The 22500-nt window shown below is 47.8% G+C and overlaps 1 protein-coding gene across 1 annotated transcript in view; it reads left to right on the forward strand.

Annotated features, from left to right (window-relative positions):
- Positions 1–22500, forward strand: part of LOC311124672 (teneurin-4-like) — a gene marked incomplete at both ends in the record, with an annotated part of 140040 nt that overhangs the window by 74611 nt on the left and 42929 nt on the right. The window contains 1 exon segment of the mRNA XM_084198778.1: positions 17324–17559. Coding sequence (XP_084054904.1) covers positions 17324–17559 — 236 coding nt within the window.

Here is a 22500-nt window from a genome sequence, read left to right on the forward strand (position 1 = left end):
CCTCTCCTCACATCCCTAATATCTGTTGTTGACCTCTCCTCACATCCCTACTATCTGTTGTTGACCTCTCCTCTCCTCACATCTCTACTATCTGTTGTTGACCTCTCCTCACATCTCTACTATCTGTTGTTGACCTCTCCTCTCCTCACATCGCTACTATCTGTTGTTGACCTCTCCTCTCCTCACATCTCTACTATCTGTTGTTGACCTCTCCTCTCCTCACATCTCTACTATCTGTTGTTGACCTCTCCTCTCCTCACATCTCTACTATCTGTTGTTGACCTCTCCTCACATCTCTACTATATGTTGTTGACCTCTCCTCACATCTCTACTATCTGTTGTTGACCTCTCCTCTCCTCACATCTCTACTATCTGTTGTTGACCTCTCCTCACATCTCTACTATCTGTTGTTGACCTCTCCTCACATCTCTACTATCTGTTGTTGACCTCTCCTCACATCTCTACTATCTGTTGTTGACCTCTCCTCTCCTCACATCTCTACTATCTTTTGTTGACCTCTCCTCTCCTCACATCTCTACTATCTGTTGTTGACCTCTCCTCACATCTCTACTATCTGTTGTTGACCTCTCCTCATATCTCTACTATCTGTTGTTGACCTCTCCTCACATCTCTACTATCTGTTGTTGACCTCTCCTCTCCTCACATCTCTACTATCTGTTGTTGACCTCTCCTCACATCTCTACTATCTGTTGTTGATCTCTCCTCTCCTCACATCTCTACTATCTGTTGTTGACCTCTCCTCTCCTCACATCTCTACTATCTGTTGTTGACCTCTCCTCACATCTCTACTATCTGTTGTTGACCTCTCCTCACATCTCTACTATCTGTTGTTGACCTCTCCTCTCCTCACATCTCTACTATCTTTTGTTGACCTCTCCTCTCCTCACATCTCTACTATCTGTTGTTGTCCTCTCCTCTCCTCACATCTCTACTATCTGTTGTTGACCTCTCCTCACATCTCTACTATCTGTTGTTGACCTCTCCTCATATCTCTACTATCTGTTGTTGACCTCTCCTCACATCTCTACTATCTGTTGTTGACCTCTCCTCTCCTCACATCTCTACTATCTGTTGTTGACCTCTCCTCACATCTCTACTATCTGTTGTTGATCTCTCCTCTCCTCACATCTCTACTATCTGTTGTTGACCTCTCCTCTCCTCACATCTCTACTATCTGTTGTTGACCTCTCCTCACATCTCTACTATCTGTTGTTGACCTCTCCTCACATCTCTACTATCTGTTGTTGACCTCTCCTCACATCTCTACTATCTGTTGTTGACCTCTCCTCTCCTCACATCTCTACTATCTGTTGTTGACCTCTCCTCACATCTCTACTATATGTTGTTGACCTCTCCTCACATCTCTACTATCTGTTGTTGACCTCTCCTCACATCTCTACTATCTGTTGTTGACCTCTCCTCTCCTCACATCTCTACTATCTGTTGTTGACCTCTCCTCACATCTCTACTATATGTTGTTGACCTCTCCTCACATCTCTACTATCTGTTGTTGACCTCTCCTCTCCTCACATCTCTACTATCTGTTGTTGACCTCTCCTCACATCTCTACTATCTGTTGTTGACCTCTCCTCACATCTCTACTATCTGTTGTTGACCTCTCCTCACATCTCTACTATCTGTTGTTGACCTCTCCTCTCCTCACATCTCTACTATCTTTTGTTGACCTCTCCTCTCCTCACATCTCTACTATCTGTTGTTGTCCTCTCCTCTCCTCACATCTCTACTATCTGTTGTTGACCTCTCCTCACATCTCTACTATCTGTTGTTGACCTCTCCTCATATCTCTACTATCTGTTGTTGACCTCTCCTCTCCTCACATCTCTACTATCTGTTGTTGACCTCTCCTCTCCTCACATCTCTACTATCTGTTGTTGACCTCTCCTCTCCTCACATCTCTACTATCTGTTGTTGACCTCTCCTCTCTGCACATCTCTACTATCTGTTGTTGACCTCTCCTCACATCTCTACTATCTGTTGTTGACCTCTCCTCTCCTCATATCTCTACTATCTGTTGTTGACCTCTCCTCTCCTCACATCTCTACTATCTGTTGTTGACCTCTCCTCTCCTCACATCTCTACTATCTGTTGTTGACCTCTCCTCTCCTCACATCTCTACTATCTGTTGTTGACCTCTCCTCACATCTCTACTATCTGTTGTTGACCTCTCCTCACATCTCTACTATCTGTTGTTGACCTCTCCTCTCCTCACATCTCTACTATCTGTTGTTGACCTCTCCTCACATCTCTACTATCTGTTGTTGACCTCTCCTCACATCTCTACCAAATGTTGTTGACCTCTCCTCACATCTCTACTATCTGTTGTTGACCTCTCCTCACATCTCTACTATCTGTTGTTGACCACTCCTCTCCTCACATCTCTACTATCTGTTGTTAACCTCTCCTCTCCTCACATCTCTACTATCTGTTGTTGACCTCTCCTCACATCTCTACTATCTGTTGTTGACCTCTCCTCTCCTCACATCTCTACTATCTGTTTTTGACCTCTCCTCTCCTCACATCTCTACTATCTGTTGTTGACCTCTCCTCTCCTCACATCTCTACTATCTGTTGTTGACCTCTCCTCACATCTCTACTATCTGTTGTTGACCTCTCCTCTCCTCACATCTCTACTATCTGTTGTTGACCTCTCCTCTCCTCACATCTCTACTATCTGTTGTTGACCTCTCCTCTCTGCACATCTCTACTATCTGTTGTTGACCTCTCCTCATATCTCTACTATCTGTTGTTGACCTCTCCTCTCCTCACATCTCTACTATCTGTTGTTGACCTCTCCTCTCCTCACATCTCTACTATCTGTTGTTGACCTCTCCTCTCCTCACATCTCTACTATCTGTTGTTGACCTCTCCTCTCTGCACATCTCTACTATCTGTTGTTGACCTCTCCTCACATCTCTACTATCTGTTGTTGACCTCTCCTCTCCTCATATCTCTACTATCTGTTGTTGACCTCTCCTCTCCTCACATCTCTACTATCTGTTGTTGACCTCTCCTCTCCTCACATCTCTACTATCTGTTGTTGACCTCTCCTCTCCTCACATCTCTACTATCTGTTGTTGACCTCTCCTCACATCTCTACTATCTGTTGTTGACCTCTCCTCACATCTCTACTATCTGTTGTTGACCTCTCCTCTCCTCACATCTCTACTATCTGTTGTTGACCTCTCCTCACATCTCTACTATCTGTTGTTGACCTCTCCTCACATCTCTACTATATGTTGTTGACCTCTCCTCACATCTCTACTATCTGTTGTTGACCTCTCCTCTCCTCACATCTCTACTATCTGTTGTTGACCTCTCCTCACATCTCTACTATCTGTTGTTGACCTCTCCTCACATCTCTACTATCTGTTGTTGACCTCTCCTCACATCTCTACTATCTGTTGTTGACCTCTCCTCTCCTCACATCTCTACTATCTTTTGTTGACCTCTCCTCTCCTCACATCTCTACTATCTGTTGTTGTCCTCTCCTCTCCTCACATCTCTACTATCTGTTGTTGACCTCTCCTCACATCTCTACTATCTGTTGTTGACCTCTCCTCATATCTCTACTATCTGTTGTTGACCTCTCCTCTCCTCACATCTCTACTATCTGTTGTTGACCTCTCCTCTCCTCACATCTCTACTATCTGTTGTTGACCTCTCCTCTCCTCACATCTCTACTATCTGTTGTTGACCTCTCCTCTCTGCACATCTCTACTATCTGTTGTTGACCTCTCCTCACATCTCTACTATCTGTTGTTGACCTCTCCTCTCCTCATATCTCTACTATCTGTTGTTGACCTCTCCTCTCCTCACATCTCTACTATCTGTTGTTGACCTCTCCTCTCCTCACATCTCTACTATCTGTTGTTGACCTCTCCTCTCCTCACATCTCTACTATCTGTTGTTGACCTCTCCTCACATCTCTACTATCTGTTGTTGACCTCTCCTCACATCTCTACTATCTGTTGTTGACCTCTCCTCTCCTCACATCTCTACTATCTGTTGTTGACCTCTCCTCACATCTCTACTATCTGTTGTTGACCTCTCCTCACATCTCTACCAAATGTTGTTGACCTCTCCTCACATCTCTACTATCTGTTGTTGACCTCTCCTCACATCTCTACTATCTGTTGTTGACCTCTCCTCTCCTCACATCTCTACTATCTGTTGTTAACCTCTCCTCTCCTCACATCTCTACTATCTGTTGTTGACCTCTCCTCACATCTCTACTATCTGTTGTTGACCTCTCCTCTCCTCACATCTCTACTATCTGTTTTTGACCTCTCCTCTCCTCACATCTCTACTATCTGTTGTTGACCTCTCCTCTCCTCACATCTCTACTATCTGTTGTTGACCTCTCCTCACATCTCTACTATCTGTTGTTGACCTCTCCTCTCCTCACATCTCTACTATCTGTTGTTGACCTCTCCTCTCCTCACATCTCTACTATCTGTTGTTGACCTCTCCTCTCTGCACATCTCTACTATCTGTTGTTGACCTCTCCTCATATCTCTACTATCTGTTGTTGACCTCTCCTCTCCTCACATCTCTACTATCTGTTGTTGACCTCTCCTCTCCTCACATCTCTACTATCTGTTGTTGACCTCTCCTCTCCTCACATCTCTACTATCTGTTGTTGACCTCTCCTCTCTGCACATCTCTACTATCTGTTGTTGACCTCTCCTCACATCTCTACTATCTGTTGTTGACCTCTCCTCTCCTCATATCTCTACTATCTGTTGTTGACCTCTCCTCTCCTCACATCTCTACTATCTGTTGTTGACCTCTCCTCTCCTCACATCTCTACTATCTGTTGTTGACCTCTCCTCTCCTCACATCTCTACTATCTGTTGTTGACCTCTCCTCACATCTCTACTATCTGTTGTTGACCTCTCCTCACATCTCTACTATCTGTTGTTGACCTCTCCTCTCCTCACATCTCTACTATCTGTTGTTGACCTCTCCTCACATCTCTACTATCTGTTGTTGACCTCTCCTCACATCTCTACCAAATGTTGTTGACCTCTCCTCACATCTCTACTATCTGTTGTTGACCTCTCCTCACATCTCTACTATCTGTTGTTGACCTCTCCTCTCCTCACATCTCTACTATCTGTTGTTAACCTCTCCTCGCCTCACATCTCTACTATCTGTTGTTGACCTCTCCTCACATCTCTACTATCTGTTGTTGACCTCTCCTCTCCTCACATCTCTACTATCTGTTTTTGACCTCTCCTCTCCTCACATCTCTACTATCTGTTGTTGACCTCTCCTCTCCTCACATCTCTACTATCTGTTGTTGACCTCTCCTCACATCTCTACTATCTGTTGTTGACCTCTCCTCTCCTCACATCTCTACTATCTGTTGTTGACCTCTCCTCTCCTCACATCTCTACTATCTGTTGTTGACCTCTCCTCTCTGCACATCTCTACTATCTGTTGTTGACCTCTCCTCACATCTCTACTATCTGTTGTTGACCTCTCCTCTCCTCATATCTCTACTATCTGTTGTTGACCTCTCCTCTCCTCACATCTCTACTATCTGTTGTTGACCTCTCCTCTCCTCACATCTCTACTATCTGTTGTTGACCTCTCCTCTCCTCACATCTCTACTATCTGTTGTTGACCTCTCCTCACATCTCTACTATCTGTTGTTGACCTCTCCTCACATCTCTACTATCTGTTGTTGACCTCTCCTCTCCTCACATCTCTACTATCTGTTGTTGACCTCTCCTCACATCTCTACTATCTGTTGTTGACCTCTCCTCACATCTCTACCAAATGTTGTTGACCTCTCCTCACATCTCTGCTATCTGTTGTTGACCTCTCCTCACATCTCTACTATCTGTTGTTGACCTCTCCTCTCCTCACATCTCTACTATCTGTTGTTGACCTCTCCTCTCCTCACATCTCTACTATATGTTGTTGACCTCTCCTCACATCTCTACTATCTGTTGTTGACCTCTCCTCTCCTCACATATCTATTATCTGTTGTTGACCTCTCCTCACATCTCTACTATCTGTTGTTGACCTCTCCTCACATCTCTACTATATGTTGTTGACCTCTCCTCACATCTCTACTATCTGTTGTTGACCTCTCCTCTCCTCTCCTCACATCTCTACTATCTGTTGTTGACCTCTCCTCTCCTCACATCTCTACTATCTGTTGTTGACCTCTCCTCTCCTCACATCTCTACTATCTGTTTGACCTCTCCTCACATCTCTACTATCTGTTGTTGACCTCTCCTCACATCTCTACTATCTGTTGTTGACCTCTCCTCACATCTCTACTATCTGTTGTTGACCTCTCCTCTCCTCTCATCTCTACTATCTGTTGTTGACCTCTCCTCTCCTCACATCTCTACTATCTGTTGTTGATCTCTCCTCACATCTCTACTATATGTTGTTGACCTCTCCTCACATCTCTACTATCTGTTGTTGAACTCTCCTCACATCCCTAATATCTGTTGTTGACCTCTCCTCACATCCCTACTATCTGTTGTTGACCTCTCCTCTCCTCACATCTCTACTATCTGTTGTTGACCTCTCCTCACATCTCTACTATCTGTTGTTGACCTCTCCTCTCCTCACATCGCTACTATCTGTTGTTGACCTCTCCTCTCCTCACATCTCTACTATCTGTTGTTGACCTCTCCTCTCCTCACATCTCTACTATCTGTTGTTGACCTCTCCTCTCCTCACATCTCTACTATCTGTTGTTGACCTCTCCTCACATCTCTACTATATGTTGTTGACCTCTCCTCACATCTCTACTATCTGTTGTTGACCTCTCCTCTCCTCACATCTCTACTATCTGTTGTTGACCTCTCCTCACATCTCTACTATCTGTTGTTGACCTCTCCTCACATCTCTACTATCTGTTGTTGACCTCTCCTCACATCTCTACTATCTGTTGTTGACCTCTCCTCTCCTCACATCTCTACTATCTTTTGTTGACCTCTCCTCTCCTCACATCTCTACTATCTGTTGTTGTCCTCTCCTCTCCTCACATCTCTACTATCTGTTGTTGACCTCTCCTCACATCTCTACTATCTGTTGTTGACCTCTCCTCATATCTCTACTATCTGTTGTTGACCTCTCCTCACATCTCTACTATCTGTTGTTGACCTCTCCTCTCCTCACATCTCTACTATCTGTTGTTGACCTCTCCTCAATCTCTACTATCTGTTGTTGATCTCTCCTCTCCTCACATCTCTACTATATGTTGTTGACCTCTCCTCACATCTCTACTATCTGTTGTTGAACTCTCCTCACATCCCTAATATCTGTTGTTGACCTCTCCTCACATCCCTACTATCTGTTGTTGACCTCTCCTCTCCTCACATCTCTACTATCTGTTGTTGACCTCTCCTCACATCTCTACTATCTGTTGTTGACCTCTCCTCTCCTCACATCGCTACTATCTGTTGTTGACTTCTCCTCTCCTCACATCTCTACTATCTGTTGTTGACCTCTCCTCTCCTCACATCTCTACTATCTGTTGTTGACCTCTCCTCTCCTCACATCTCTACTATCTGTTGTTGACCTCTCCTCACATCTCTACTATATGTTGTTGACCTCTCCTCACATCTCTACTATCTGTTGTTGTCCTCTCCTCTCCTCACATCTCTACTATCTGTTGTTGACCTCTCCTCACATCTCTACTATCTGTTGTTGACCTCTCCTCACATCTCTACTATCTGTTGTTGACCTCTCCTCACATCTCTACTATCTGTTGTTGACCTCTCCTCTCCTCACATCTCTACTATCTTTTGTTGACCTCTCCTCTCCTCACATCTCTACTATCTGTTGTTGTCCTCTCCTCTCCTCACATCTCTACTATCTGTTGTTGACCTCTCCTCACATCTCTACTATCTGTTGTTGACCTCTCCTCATATCTCTACTATCTGTTGTTGACCTCTCCTCACATCTCTACTATCTGTTGTTGACCTCTCCTCTCCTCACATCTCTACTATCTGTTGTTGACCTCTCCTCAATCTCTACTATCTGTTGTTGATCTCTCCTCTCCTCACATCTCTACTATCTGTTGTTGACCTCTCTTCTCCTCACATCTCTACTATCTGTTGTTGACCTCTCCTCACATCTCTACTATCTGTTGTTGACCTCTCCTCACATCTCTACTATCTGTTGTTGACCTCTCCTCACATCTCTACTATCTGTTGTTGACCTCTCCTCTCCTCACATCTCTACTATCTGTTGTTGACCTCTCCTCACATCTCTACTATATGTTGTTGACCTCTCCTCACATCTCTACTATCTGTTGTTGACCTCTCCTCACATCTCTACTATCTGTTGTTGACCTCTCCTCTCCTCACATCTCTACTATCTGTTGTTGACCTCTCCTCACATCTCTACTATATGTTGTTGACCTCTCCTCACATCTCTACTATCTGTTGTTGACCTCTCCTCCCCTCACATCTCTACTATCTGTTGTTGACCTCTCCTCACATCTCTACTATCTGTTGTTGACCTCTCCTCACATCTCTACTATCTGTTGTTGACCTCTCCTCACATCTCTACTATCTGTTGTTGACCTCTCCTCTCCTCACATCTCTACTATCTTTTGTTGACCTCTCCTCTCCTCACATCTCTACTATCTGTTGTTGTCCTCTCCTCTCCTCACATCTCTACTATCTGTTGTTGACCTCTCCTCACATCTCTACTATCTGTTGTTGACCTCTCCTCATATCTCTACTATCTGTTGTTGACCTCTCCTCTCCTCACATCTCTACTATCTGTTGTTGACCTCTCCTCTCCTTACATCTCTACTATCTGTTGTTGACCTCTCCTCACATCTCTACTATCTGTTGTTGATCTCTCCTCTCCTCACATCTCTACTATCTTTTGTTGACCTCTCCTCTCCTCACATCTCTACTATCTGTTGTTGTCCTCTCCTCTCCTCACATCTCTACTATCTGTTGTTGACCTCTCCTCACATCTCTACTATCTGTTGTTGACCTCTCCTCATATCTCTACTATCTGTTGTTGACCTCTCCTCTCCTCACATCTCTACTATCTGTTGTTGACCTCTCCTCTCCTTACATCTCTACTATCTGTTGTTGACCTCTCCTCACATCTCTACTATCTGTTGTTGATCTCTCCTCTCCTCACATCTCTACTATCTGTTGTTGACCTCTCCTCTCCTCACATCTCTACTATCTGTTGTTGACCTCTCCTCACATCTCTACTATCTGTTGTTGACCTCTCCTCACATCTCTACTATCTGTTGTTGACCTCTCCTCACATCTCTACTATCTGTTGTTGACCTCTCCTCTCCTCACATCTCTACTATCTGTTGTTGACCTCTCCTCACATCTCTACTATCTGTTGTTGACCTCTCCTCACATCTCTACTATCTGTTGTTGACCTCTCCTCACATCTCTACTATCTGTTGTTGACCTCTCCTCTCCTCACATCTCTACTATCTGTTGTTGACCTCTCCTCACATCTCTACTATCTGTTGTTGACCTCTCCTCACATCTCTACTATATGTTGTTGACCTCTCCTCACATCTCTACTATCTGTTGTTGACCTCTCCTCTCATCACATCTTTACTATCTGTTGTTGACCTCTCCTCTCCTCACATCTCTACTATCTGTTGTTGACCTCTCCTCTCCTCACATCTCTACTATCTGTTGTTGACCTCTCCTCACATCTCTACTATATGTTGTTGACCTCTCCTCACATCTCTACTATATGTTGTTGACCTCTCCTCACATCTCTACTATCTGTTGTTGACCTCTCCTCTCCTCACATCTCTACTATATGTTGTTGACCTCTCCTCACATCTCTACTATCTGTGGGACCACCCATACACAAAAATGTATGCACGCATGACTGTAAGTCGCTTTGGATAAAAGCGTCTGCTAAATGGCATATTATTATTATTATTATTTGTTGACCTCTCCTCACATATCTTCTATATGTTGTTGACCTCTCCTCACATCTCTACTATCTGTTGTTGACCTCTCCTCACATCTCTACTATCTGTTGTTGACCTCTCCTCTCCTCACATCTCTACTATCTGTTGTTGACCTCTCCTCTCCTCACATCTCTACTATCTGTTGTTGACCTCTCCTCACATCTCTACTATCTGTTGTTGACCTCTCCTCACATCTCTACTATCTGTTGTTGACCTCTCCTCACATCTCTATTATCTGTTGTTGACCTCTTCTCTCCTCACATCTCTACTATTTGTTGTTGACCTCTCCTCACATCTCTACTATCTGTTGTTGACCTCTCCTCTCCTCACATCTCTACTATATGTTGTTGACCTCTCTCCTCACATCTCTACTCTCTGTTGTTGACCTCTCCTCTCCTCACATCTCTACTATATGTTGTTGACCTCTCCTCTCCTCACATCTCTACTATCTGTTGTTGACCTCTCCTCTCCTCACATCTCTACTATCTGTTGTTGACCTCTCCTCTCCTCACATCTCTACTATCTGTTGTTGACCTCTCCTCTCCTCACATCTCTACTATCTGTTGTTGACCTCTCCTCACATCTCTACTATCTGTTGTTGACCTCTCCTCTCCTCACATCTCTACTCTCTGTTGTTGACCTCTCCTCTCCTCACATCTCTACTCTCTGTTGTTGACCTCTCCTCTCCTCACATCTCTACTATCTGTTGTTGACCTCTCCTCACATCTCTACTATCTTTTGTTGACCTCTCCCCTCCTCACATCTCTACTCTCTGTTGTTGACCTCTCCTCTCCTCACATCTCTACTATCTGTTGTTGACCTCTCCTCTCCTCACATCTCTACTCTCTGTTGTTGACCTCTCCTCTCCTCTCCTCACATCTCTTCTATCTGTTGTTGACCTCTCCTCACATCTCTACTATCTGTTGTTGACCTCTCCTCTCCTCACATCTCTACTATCTGTTGTTGACCTCTCCTCACATCTCTACTATCTGTTGTTGACCTCTCCTCACATCTCTACTATCTGTTGTTGACCTCTCCTCACATCTCTACTATATGTTGTTGACCTCTCCTCACATCTCTACTATCTGTTGTTGACCTCTCCTCACATCTCTACTATCTGTTGTTGACCTCTCCTCATATCTCTACTATCTGTTGTTGACCTCTCCTCTCCTCACATCTCTACTATCTTTTGTTGACCTCTCCTCTCCTCACATCTCTACTATCTGTTGTTGACCTCTCCTCACATCTCTACTATCTGTTGTTGACCTCTCCTCTCTGCACATCTCTACTATCTGTTGTTGACCTCTCCTCACATCTTTACTATCTGTTGTGGACTGGTCAGCGACCGCTTTGTTGAGATGACCTTGTGCTGGACATCTTCTGAGAGAGGAGACAGGAGGAGAGGCACAGAGCCAGCCGCTGTAGTCTTAATGAAGTCACTATTGTCCGCTTTGAAATTTAAAACAGGGTAATCACACACACACACACAGTGCTGACTTTGTTGCATTTTCAGTCATCTATTTATTGCATGTGTTGTGCTTATGGAGATGTGTGTGATCACATGTGTTATTCTGAGCCCTCAACTGGTTTCACCCAGCCTCCCTAGAACAGAGTAGACAGCTAACAAGATGAGTGTGAGTAAAAAGGAGGAAATGTTTTGTCTTGTATTATGTTAGATTAAATCTCCCTGGCTGGCTGGCTGGCTGGCTGGCTGGCTGGCTGGCTGGCTGGCTGGCTGGCGTGGGAGGGAGAGCTCAGAACTCAGCTGTTTAGCTGTGTTTTTGATTGGATTACCAAAGCCAGTGTTCAACATTCCTTCTTACGGGCGGATTCCTGATTCCTCCAACGGGAATATTTCAGCATGCATTAGAGTGATGCCGTGAAGCACTTATTCCGCAGTACCTTAACTTCCTGCAGCCTAGCTAGCAGAGGGGTGTGTGAGAGTGAGACCAGACCAGACAAGACCAGAGAGTAATACTTCCTCAGAGCTTCTCTTATAGTCTGTGTCCTAAACAGCTCCTTATGCCCTATATAGTCCCATAGGGCTCTGGTCAAAGTTTGTGCACTAAACAGGGAATAAGGGTGCAATACAGAAGATAGCCCTATTTGGTAAAAGACCAAGTCCATATTATGGCAAGAACAGCTCAAATAAGCAAAGAGAAACGACAGTCCATCATTACTTCAAGACATGAAGGTCAGTCAATACAGAACATTTCAAGAACTTTTAAAGTTTCTTCAAGTGCAGTCGCAAAAACCATCAAGCGCTATGATGAAACTGGCTCTCATGAGGACCGCCACAGGAATGGAAGACCCAGAGTTACCTCTGCTGCAGAGTTCATTAGAGTTAACTGCACCTCAGAATGCAGCCCAAATAAATGCTTCACAGAGTTCAAGTAACAGACACATCTCAACATCAACTGTTCAGAGGAGACTGTGTGAATCAGGCCTTCATGGTTGAATTGCTGCAGAGAAACCAATACTAAAGGACACCAATAAGAAGAAGAGACTTGCTTGGGCCAAGAAACACGAGCAATGGACATTAGACCGGTGGAAATCTGTCCTTTGGTCAAATTTAAGATTTTTGGTTCCAACCGCTGTGTCTTTGTGAGACGCATAGTAGGTGAACAGATGATCTCCGCATGTGTGGTTCCCACCGTGAAGCATGGAGGAGGAGGTGTGATGGTGTGGGGGTGCTTTGCTGGTGACACTGTCTGTGATTTATTTAGAATTCAAGGCACACAGCATTCTGCAGCGATATGCCATCCCATCTGGTTTGCGCTTAGTGGGACTATCATTTGTTTTTCAACGGGACAATGACTCAACACACCTCCAGGCAGTGTAAGGGCTATTTGACCAAAAAGGAGAGTGATGGAGTGCTGCATCAGATGACCTGGCCTCCACAATCACCCGACCTCAACCAAATTGAGATGGTTTGGTATGAGTCGGACGGCAGAGTGAAGGAAAAGCAGCCAACAAGTGATCAGCATATGTGGGAACTCTTTCAAGACTGTTGGAAAATTATTCCAGGTGAAGCTGGTTGAGAGAATGCCAAGAGTGTGCAAAGCTGTCATCAAGGCAAAGGGTGGCTCCTTTGAGAATCTTTAAATATAAAATATATTTTGATTTATTTAACACTTTTTTGTTTACTACATGATTCCATATGTGTTATTTCATAGTTTTGATGTCTTCACTATTATTCTACAATGTAGAAAATAGTTTTAAAAAATAAAGAAAAACCCTTGAATGAGTAGGTGTGTCCACACTTTCGACTGGTAGTGTATATTCTTCACTAACGTCTCCTCCTAGCCTGAGTGACCTACAGAGGTGTGAATATTGTCTAGATGGAGTAAGAACCCCTTTCTGAATTATTTAGACAAAACCAGTTGATTTTGGTCTCCACATCCAGCTCTGTCCTCTCTCCTCTGTCCTCTCATCTGTCCTCTCTCCTCTGTCCTCTCCTCTGTCCTCTCTCGTCTGTCCTCTGTCCTCTCTCCTCTGTCCTCTCCTCTGTCATTTACATTTACGTCATTTAGCAGACGCTCTTATCCAGAGCGACTTACAAATTGGTGCATTCACCGTATAGCCAGTGGGATAACCACTTTACCATTTATTTATTTTTTGGGTGGGGTAAGGGGGGGTTAGAAGGATTACTTTATCCTATTCCAGGTGTTCCTTAAAGAGGTGGGGTTTCAAATGTCTCCGGAAGGTGGTGAGTGACTCCGCTGCCCTGGCGTCGTGAGGGAGCTTGTTCCACCATTGGGGTGCCAGAGCAGCGAACAGTTTTGACTGGGCTTAGCGGGAACTATGCTTCCGCAGAGGAAGGGGAGCCAGCAGGCCAGAGGTGGATGAACCCAATGCCCTCGTTTGGGTGTAGGGACTGATCAGAGCCTGAAGATACGGAGGTGCCGTTCCCCTCACAGCTCCGTAGGCAAGCACCATGGTCTTGTAGCAGATGCGAGCTTCAACTGGAAGCCAGTGTAGTGTGCGGAGGAGCGGGGTGACGTGAGAGAACTTGGGAAGGTTGAACACCAGACGGGCTGCGGCATTCTGGATGAGTTGTAGGGGTTTAATGGCACAGGCAGGGAGCCCAGCCAACAGCGAGTTGCAGTAATCCAGACGGGAGATGACAAGTGCCTGGATTAGGACCTGTGCCGCTTCCTGTGTAAGGCAGGGTCGTACTCTCCGAATGTTGTAGAGCATGAACCTACAGGATCGGGTCACCGCCTTGATGTTAGCAGAGAACGACAGGGTGTTGTCCAGGGTCACGCCAAGGCTCTTCGCACTCTGGGAGGAGGACACAACGGAGTTGTCAACCGTGATGGCGAGATCATGGAACGGGCAGTCCTTCCCCGGGAGGAAAAGCAGCTCCGTCTTGCCAAGGTTCAGCTTGAGGTGGTGATCCGTCAGCCGTACTGATATGTCTGCCAGACATGCAGAGATGCGATTCGCCACCTGGTTATCAGAAGGGGGAAAGGAGAAGATGAGTTGTTGGTCGTCTGCGTAGCAATGATAGGAGAGGCCATGTGAGGATATGACAGAGCCAAGTGACTTGGTGTATAGCGAGAATAGGAGAGGGCCTAGAACTGAGCCCTGGGGGACACCAGTGGTGAGAGCACGTGGTGCGGAGACAGCTTCTCGCCACGCCACTTGGTAGGAGCGACCGGTCAGGTAGGACGCGATCCAAGAGTGAGCCGCGCCGGAGATGCCCAGCTCAGAGAGGGTGGAGAGGAGGATCTGATGGTTCACAGTATCAAAGGCAGCAGACAGGTCTAGAAAGACGAGAGCAGAGGACAGAGAGTTAGCTTTAGCAGTGTGGAGAGCCTCCGTGACACAGAGAAGAGCAGTCTCAGTTGAATGACCAGTCTTGAAACCTGACTGGTTTGGATCAAGAAGGTCATTCTGAGAGAGATAGCAAGAGAGTTGGCTAAAGACTCAATAGATTTGGAGAGAAAAGAAAGAAGGGATACTGGTTTGTAGTTGTTGACATCAGAGGGATCGAGTGTTGGTTTTTTGAGAAGGGGTGCAACTCTCGCTCTCTTGAAGACGGAAGGGACATAGCCAGCGGTCAAGGATGAGTTGATCAGCGAGGTGAGGTAAGGGAGAAGGTCACCGGAGATGGTCTGGAGAAGAGAGGAGGGGATAGGGTCAAGCGGGCAGGTTGTTGGGCGGCCGGCTGTCACAAGTCGCAAGATTTTATCTGGAGAGAGAGGGGAGAAAGAAGTCAAAGCATAGGGTAGGGCAGTGTGAGCAGGACCAGCAGTGTCATTTGACTTAACAAACGAGGATCGGATGTCGTCAACCTTCTTTTCAAAATGGTTGACGAAGTCATCCACAGAGAGGGGGGGGGGGATTCAGCAGGGAGGAGAAGGTGGCAAAGAGCTTCCTAGGGTTAGATGCAGATGCTTGGAATTTAGAGTGGTAGAAAGTGGCCTTAGCAGCAGAAACAGATGAAGAAAATGTAGAGAGGAGGGAGTGAAAAGATGCCAGGTCCGCAGGGAGTCTAGTTTTCCTCCATTTCCGCTCGGCTGCCCGGAGCCCTGTTCTGCGAGCTCGCAATGAGTCATCAAGCCACGGAGCTGGAGGGGAGGACCGAGCCGGCCGGGAGGATAAGGGACAGAGAGAGTCAAAGGATGCAGAAAGGGAGGAGAGGAGGGTTGATGAGGCAGAATCAGGAGATTGGAGGGAGAAGGATTGAGCAGAGGGAGGAGATGATAGGATGGAAGAGGAGAGAGTAGCGGGAGAGAGAGAGCGAAGGTTGCGACGATGCATTACCATCTGAGTAGGGGCAGAGTGAGTAGTGTTGGAGGAGAGCGAGAGAGAAAAGGATACAAAGTAGTGGTCGGAGACATGGAGGGGAGTTGCACTGAGATTAGTAGAAGAACAGCATCTAGTAAAGATGAGGTCAAGCGTATTGCCTGCCTTGTGAGTAGGGGGGGACGGTCAGAGGTTGAGGTCAAAAGAGGAGAGGAGTGGAAAGAAGGAGGCAGAGAGAAATGAGTCTAAGGTAGACGTAGGGAGGTTGAAGTCACCCAGAACTGTGAGGGGTGAGCCATCCTCAGGAAAGGAACTTATCAAGGCGTCAAGCTCATTGATGAACTCTCCAAGGGAACCTGGAGGGCGATAGATGACAAGGATATTAAGCTTAAATGGGCTAGTGACTGTGACAGCATGGAATTCAAATGAGGAGATAGACAGATGGGTCAGGGGAAAAATAGAGAATGTCCATTTGGGAGAGATGAGGATTCCTGTGCCACCACCCCGCTGACCAGATGCTCTCTGGGTATGCGAGAACACATGGTCAGACGAGGAGAGAGCAGTAGGAGTAGCAGTGTTTTCAGTGGTAATCCATGTTTCCGTCAGCGCCAAGAAGTCGAGGGACTGGAGGGTAGCATAGGCTGAGATGAACTCTGCCTTGTTGGCAGCAGAACGGCAGTTCCAGAGGCTGCCTGAGACCTGGAACTCCACGTGGGTGGTGCGTACAGGGCCACCAGGTTAGAGAGGCAGCAGCCACGCGGTGTGAGGCGTTTGTGTAGCCTGTGCGGAGAGGAGAGAACAGGGATAGACAGAGGCATAGTTGACAGGTTGCAGAAAATGGCTACAATAATGCAAAGGAGATTGGAATGAAATGAACTAAACATCTGGGAAAGGCGAGAGCGGGGCCTCCCTCACCACAACACCCAAATATAACTCTCCCAACTTCCACCTCAGAAACTATAATTGTTGTAAACTACAGCGGTTCAATGTTTTCTAGGAATAGACTAACTTAGTTTATTCAGCTAGCTAACTAGATACAGTATTCTTCCGTGAAAATCGTCCAGGGCACCTAGTCATAAGACGCCACAGCCAGCTAGCATGCCGGACTCCAACAACACGGTTTAGCACCAATACTCGGCCACAACAAACCACCAGTGTGTCAACACGCCAAGCAGATCGTTCGTGTCCGTGTCTAACGTTGTGGGTTAGTCCCGACAGCTTGAGCGAGTCCGTCATCAACTTATTCAGCCAGTTAGTTAGCTAGAATAGTTAGCATACTAGCTAGCCATTGCTTTCAGACAAAGAAGAAACCCCTCCTTTCACGGCACGAACACACAGAGAGAGCAAAACTAACGTTAACTAGTCACCCATGTCCCGAATTCCTTGAACGACTCTAGCTACCAATATGTAAAAATAAAACACAAATGTAGGTTATAACTTACCCCTAGCAGCTACTGTTAGCTAGCCAAGTGCAAAGCTAGCCACTGAATTGAAACCTGTCCTCTGTCCTCTGTCCTCTGTCCTCTCTCCTCTGTCCTCTCTCCTCTGTCCTCTCTCCTCTGTCCTCTCTCTTCTCTACAGACCAAGTGAGGAACAGTTACTACATAGGTCTGGATGGATCTCTGCGTCTGGTGCTGGCCAACGGTATGGAGGTGTCCCTGCACACGGAGCCCCACCTGCTGGCCGGGACGGTCAACCCCACGGTCAGCAAGAGGAATGTTACCCTGGCCATCGACAACGGGCTCAACCTGGTAGAGTGGAGGCAGCGTAAGGAGCAGGCCAGAGGACAGGTCACCGTGTACGGACGACGACTCAGGGTAAGGATGTGTTTAGAGATACATACTTAAAGGTTCTTGTTGGATAATATGGCATGTGTTCCCTGCAGTCTTCATTGCCTATATTGGTATCTCTGAGATGAGAAATGAAACCACAGGTTTCCTGGGTGTGGGAGTCATGTGTGTAAACCAGGGCTGTATCTAGGGGTCAACGGAGCAAATCAACATTTATTTGTCACGTGCACAGGATATAGCAGTTGTGAACAGTACAGTGAAATGCTCAGCTCTCTAAATTGACATCAGCCTGCAGTGTGTGTAGGTCTCTTGTATGTGTCTGACCTCTGACCTCTGGGGGTCAACGGAGCATGGCTGCGGTGTGATGGATTCACAGTTGACCTGAGGGACCTTGACTCATCTCTTCTGGACTGTATCAACCTCTCCCTCTCCCTCTCCCCCTGTCTATCTCACTCTCTCTCTGTCTCTCTCTCTGTCTCTCTCTCTCTCTTTCTCTCTCTGTCTCTCTCTCTCTCTTTCTCTCTCTGTCTCTCTCTCTCTCTCTCTCTCTCTCTCTCTCTTTCTCTCTCTGTCTCTCTCTCTCTCTTTCTCTCTCTGTCTCTCTCTCTCTCTCTCTGTCTCTCTTTCTCTCTCTGTCTCTCTCTCTCTCTTTCTCTCTCTGTCTCTCTCTCTCTCTCTCTCTCTCTCTCTCTCTGTCTCCCTTTCTCTCTCTGTCTTTCTCTCCTCTCCTCCTCACTCACTCACTCACGCACTCACTCACTCACTCACTCACTCTCTCTCACTCTCTTTCTCTCTTTCTCTCCCCTCTCTCTCAGTTGGTGGTGTGAGGGTGCTGGGGTTGGTGTGAGGGTGCTGTGGGTGGTGTGAGGGTGCTGTGGTTGGTGTGAGGGTGCTGTGGGTGGTGAGAGGGTGCTGTGCGTGGTGAGAGGGTGCTGTGGGTGGTGAGAGGGTGCTGTGGTTGGTGTGAGGGTGCTGTGGGTGTTGAGAGGGTGCTGTGGGTGGTGAGAGGGTGCTGTGGTTGGTGTGAGTGTGCTGTGGTTGGTGTGAGGGTGTTGTGGTTGGTGTGAGGGTGTTGTGGTTGGTGTGAGGGTGCTGTGGGTGGTGAGAGGGTGCTGTGGGTGGTGAGAGGGTGCTGTTGGTGTTTAGAAGGTGCTGTGGGTGGTGAGAGGGTGCTGTGGGTGTTGAGAGGGTGCTGTGGGTGATGAGAGGGTGCTGTGGGTGTTGAGAGGGTGCTGTGGTTGGTGTAAGGGTGATGTGGGTGTTGAGAGGGTGCTGTGGTTGGTGTGAGGGTGCTGTGGGTGTTGAGAGGGTGCTGTGGGTGGTGAGAGGGTGCTGTGGGTGGTGAGAGGGTGCTGTGGTTGGTGTGAGGGTGATGTGGGTGGTGAGAGGGTGCTGTGGTTGGTGTGAGGGTGCTGTGGGTGGTGAGAGGGTGCTGTGGGTGGTGAGAGAGTGCTGTGGGTGTTGAGAGGGTGCTGTGGGTGGTGAGAGGGTGCTGTGGTTGGTGTGAGGGTGCTGTGGTTGGTGAGAGGGTGCTGTGGGTGGTGAGAGGGTGCTGTGGTTGGTGTGAGGGTGCTGTGGGTGGTGAGAGGGTGCTGTGGGTGGTGAGAGGGTGCTGTGGTTGGTGTGAGGGTGCTGTGGGTGGTGTGAGGGTGCTGTGGGTGGTGAGAGGGTGCTGTGGGTGTTGAGAGGGTGCTGTGGGTGGTGAGAGGGTGCTGTGGGTGTTGAGAGGGTGCTGTGGGTGGTGAGAGGGTGCTGTGGGTGGTGAGAGGGTGCTGTGGGTGGTGAGAGGGTGCTGTGGGTGTTTAGAGGGTGCTGTGGGTGGTGAGAGGGTGCTGTGGGTGGTGAGAGGGTGCTGTGGGTGGTGAGATGGTGCTGTGGGTGGTGAGAGGGTGCTGTGGGTGTTGAGAGGGTGCTGTGGGTGTTGAGAGGGTGCTGTTGGTGGTGAGAGGGTGCTGTGGGTGGTGTGAGGGTGCTGGGGTTGGTGTGAGGGTGCTGTGGGTGGTGAGAGGGTGCTGTGGGTGGTGAGAGGGTGCTGTGGGTGTTGAGAGGGTGCTGTGGGTGGTGAGAGGGTGCTGTGGGTGGTGTGAGGGTGCTGGGGTTGGTGTGAGGGTGCTGTGGGTGGTGAGAGGGTGCTGTGGGTGGTGAGAGGGTGCTGTGGGTGTTGAGAGGGTGCTGTGGGTGGTGAGAGGGTGCTGTGGGTGTTGAGAGGGTGCTGTGGGTGGTGAGAGGGTGCTGTGGGTGGTGAGAGGGTGCTGTGGGTGGTGAGAGGGTGCTGTGGGTGTTGAGAGGGTGCTGTGGGTGTTGAGAGGGTGCTGTGGGTGGTGAGAGGGTGCTGTGGGTGGTGTGAGGGTGCTGGGGTTGGTGTGAGGGTGCTGTGGGTGGTGAGAGGGTGCTGTGGGTGGTGAGAGGGTGCTGTGGGTGGTGAGAGGGTGCTGTGGGTGGTGAGAGGGTGCTGTGGGTGGTGAGAGGGTGCTGTGGGTGTTGAGAGGGTGCTGTGGGTGGTGAGAGGGTGCTGTGGGTGGTGTGAGGGTTCTGGGGTTGGTGTGAGGGTGCTGTGGGTGGTGAGAGGGTGCTGTGGGTGGTGAGAGGGTGCTGTGGGTGTTGAGAGGGTGCTGTGGGTGGTGAGAGGGTGCTGTGGGTGGTGAGAGGGTGCTGTGGGTGTTGAGAGGTTGCTGTGGGTGGTGAGAGGGTGCTGTGGGTGGTGAGAGGGTGCTGTGGGTGTTGAGAGGGTGCTGTGGGTGTTGAGAGGGTGCTGTGGGTGGTGAGAGGGTGCTGTGGGTGGTGAGAGGGTGCTGTGGGTGTTGAGAGGGTGCTGTGGGTGGTGAGAGGGTGCTGTGGGTGGTGAGAGGGTGCTGTGGGTGTTGAGAGGGTGCTGTGGGTGATGAGAGGTTGCTGTGGGTGGTGAGAGGGTGCTGTGGGTGGTGAGAGGGTGCTGTGGGTGTTGAGAGGGTGCTGTGGGTGTTGAGAGGGTGCTGTGGGTGGTGAGAGGGTGCTGTGGGTGATGTGCCCAGTGTAATTACAGACACGCAGGGTGATATTGGGGAGGGGGGACGACTCCGGATTCCGTGGAGCTGCTCAGTGAGGATGGAGGAATATATAAAATAATAAATAATTAGTCATTTAGCAGACGCTCTTATCCAGAGCGACTTACAGGAGCAATTAGGGTTAAGTGCCTTGCTCAAGGGCACATCGACAGATTTTTCACCTAGTCGGCTCGGGTATTAGAACCAGCGACCTTTCGGTTACTGGCACAACGCTCTTAACCACTAAGCTACCTGCCACCCTATAGAGGAAGATAATGACTCAATGACTAGCTGTCTGATGTCCCATCAATGACTAGCTGTCTGATATCCCATCAATGACTAGCTGTCTGATATTCCATCAATGACTATCTGTCTGATGTCCCATCAAAGACTAGCTGTCTGATATCCCATCAATGACTAACTGTCTGATATTCCATCAATGACTAGCTGTCTGATATCCCATCAATGACTAGCTGTCTGATATCCCACCCAAATGGGTCTGATCATGGTGGGTCTGATCATGATGGGTCTGATCATGGTGGGTCTGATCATGATGGGTCTGATCATGGTGGGTCTGATCTTGATGGGTCTGATCATGCTGGGTCTGATCAATGGGTCTGATCAATGGGTCTGATCATGGTGGGTCTGATCATGATGGGTCTGATCATGGTGGGTCTGATCAATGGGTCTGATCAATGGGTCTGATCATGGTGGGTCTGATCATGGTGGGTCTGATCATGGTGGGTCTGATCATGATGGGTCTGATCATGGTGGGTCTGATCATGATGGGTCTGATCATGGTGGGTCTGATCACAGGGTGATTTCTCTGTTTCCTCTGCTTTCCTTTTTATGGAGGTTTTAAGAGTGGGGGAAGAGACAGCAACAGTGTATGAGTGTAGTAGGCATAAACCTTTAAATGTGGTGTTCTTACAGGAGACCCACCGTGGTAATGAGGTGGTGTGGGGGGGGGCATGGAGTGGGAGGGGCAGTACTTCCTTAGTTACAGGAGTAGCAGTTCTGTTCTCATCAGGCCTAGATCTTAAAGTCATATCTACCTCAGAGGTGGAGAAAGGGGCGGGTGTTAGTGGTTCAGGTAGAAATAGGGATCAGAAATCTGATCATGAGCAGGATATTAGAGGCATTGAGGATAGCCTTATTGGGCAGCAGGATTTAGGGTCAGAGAAGGAGTTGCGGCTTAAGCGGACACAGCCAGGGATCAGGTAAAGGGTGTGCTTTTTAGAGCACGGATGGCTACCCTGAAGGACATGGATGCTCCGAGTGCGTTCTTCAACACAGAGAGGAAGTCGGCTCAGCAGAAGCAGATGTTCCATCTACGGCGTCCTTCAGTGTCTCTGATGTCGGATCCAGTGGAGATGAGGAGGATGACTATGGACTTCTACACAGACCTCTACAGTGACAGCAACATGATCCACAGTGTGCTCAGGAGACACGCCCACACTTATAACGAGGGGGAATCTAAAGGTGCAACAACTAGGCTGGGTTGCTAATATGATGAGGATTGGCATTGACAAGGCCTTTGGCTTCTGAACAATGAAAGAAAGTTGATATGAAAACCAATAGAACAGGAGAGAAATGGTGGTGGGGTCCAATAGGAAGTAGATGGAAATAAATGTACCAAAATGATATTAGTGTGTGTGTGTGTGTGTGTGTGTGTGTGTGTGTGTGTGTGTGTGTGTGTGTGTGTGTGTGTGTGTGTGTGTGTGTGTGTGTGGGATGCAACGCTACTCGACACTGCTAATGGGAAGGTGCCACTTTGTCTGTCATTGGCTGTTCATTTAATGGACCTGGTGGCTATTTAGAAGTGAATGGTTCTAATGTACAGTGAGGGAAAAAAAGTATTTGATCCCCTGCTGATTTTGTACGTTTGCCCACTGACAAAGACATGATCAGTCTAGAATTTTAATGGTAGGTTTATTTGAACAAT

Source organism: Coregonus lavaretus (assembly GCF_964263955.1).
Source record: "Coregonus lavaretus genome assembly, contig: HAP1_SCAFFOLD_1024, whole genome shotgun sequence".
Classification (NCBI taxonomy): Eukaryota; Metazoa; Chordata; class Actinopteri; order Salmoniformes; family Salmonidae; genus Coregonus; species Coregonus lavaretus.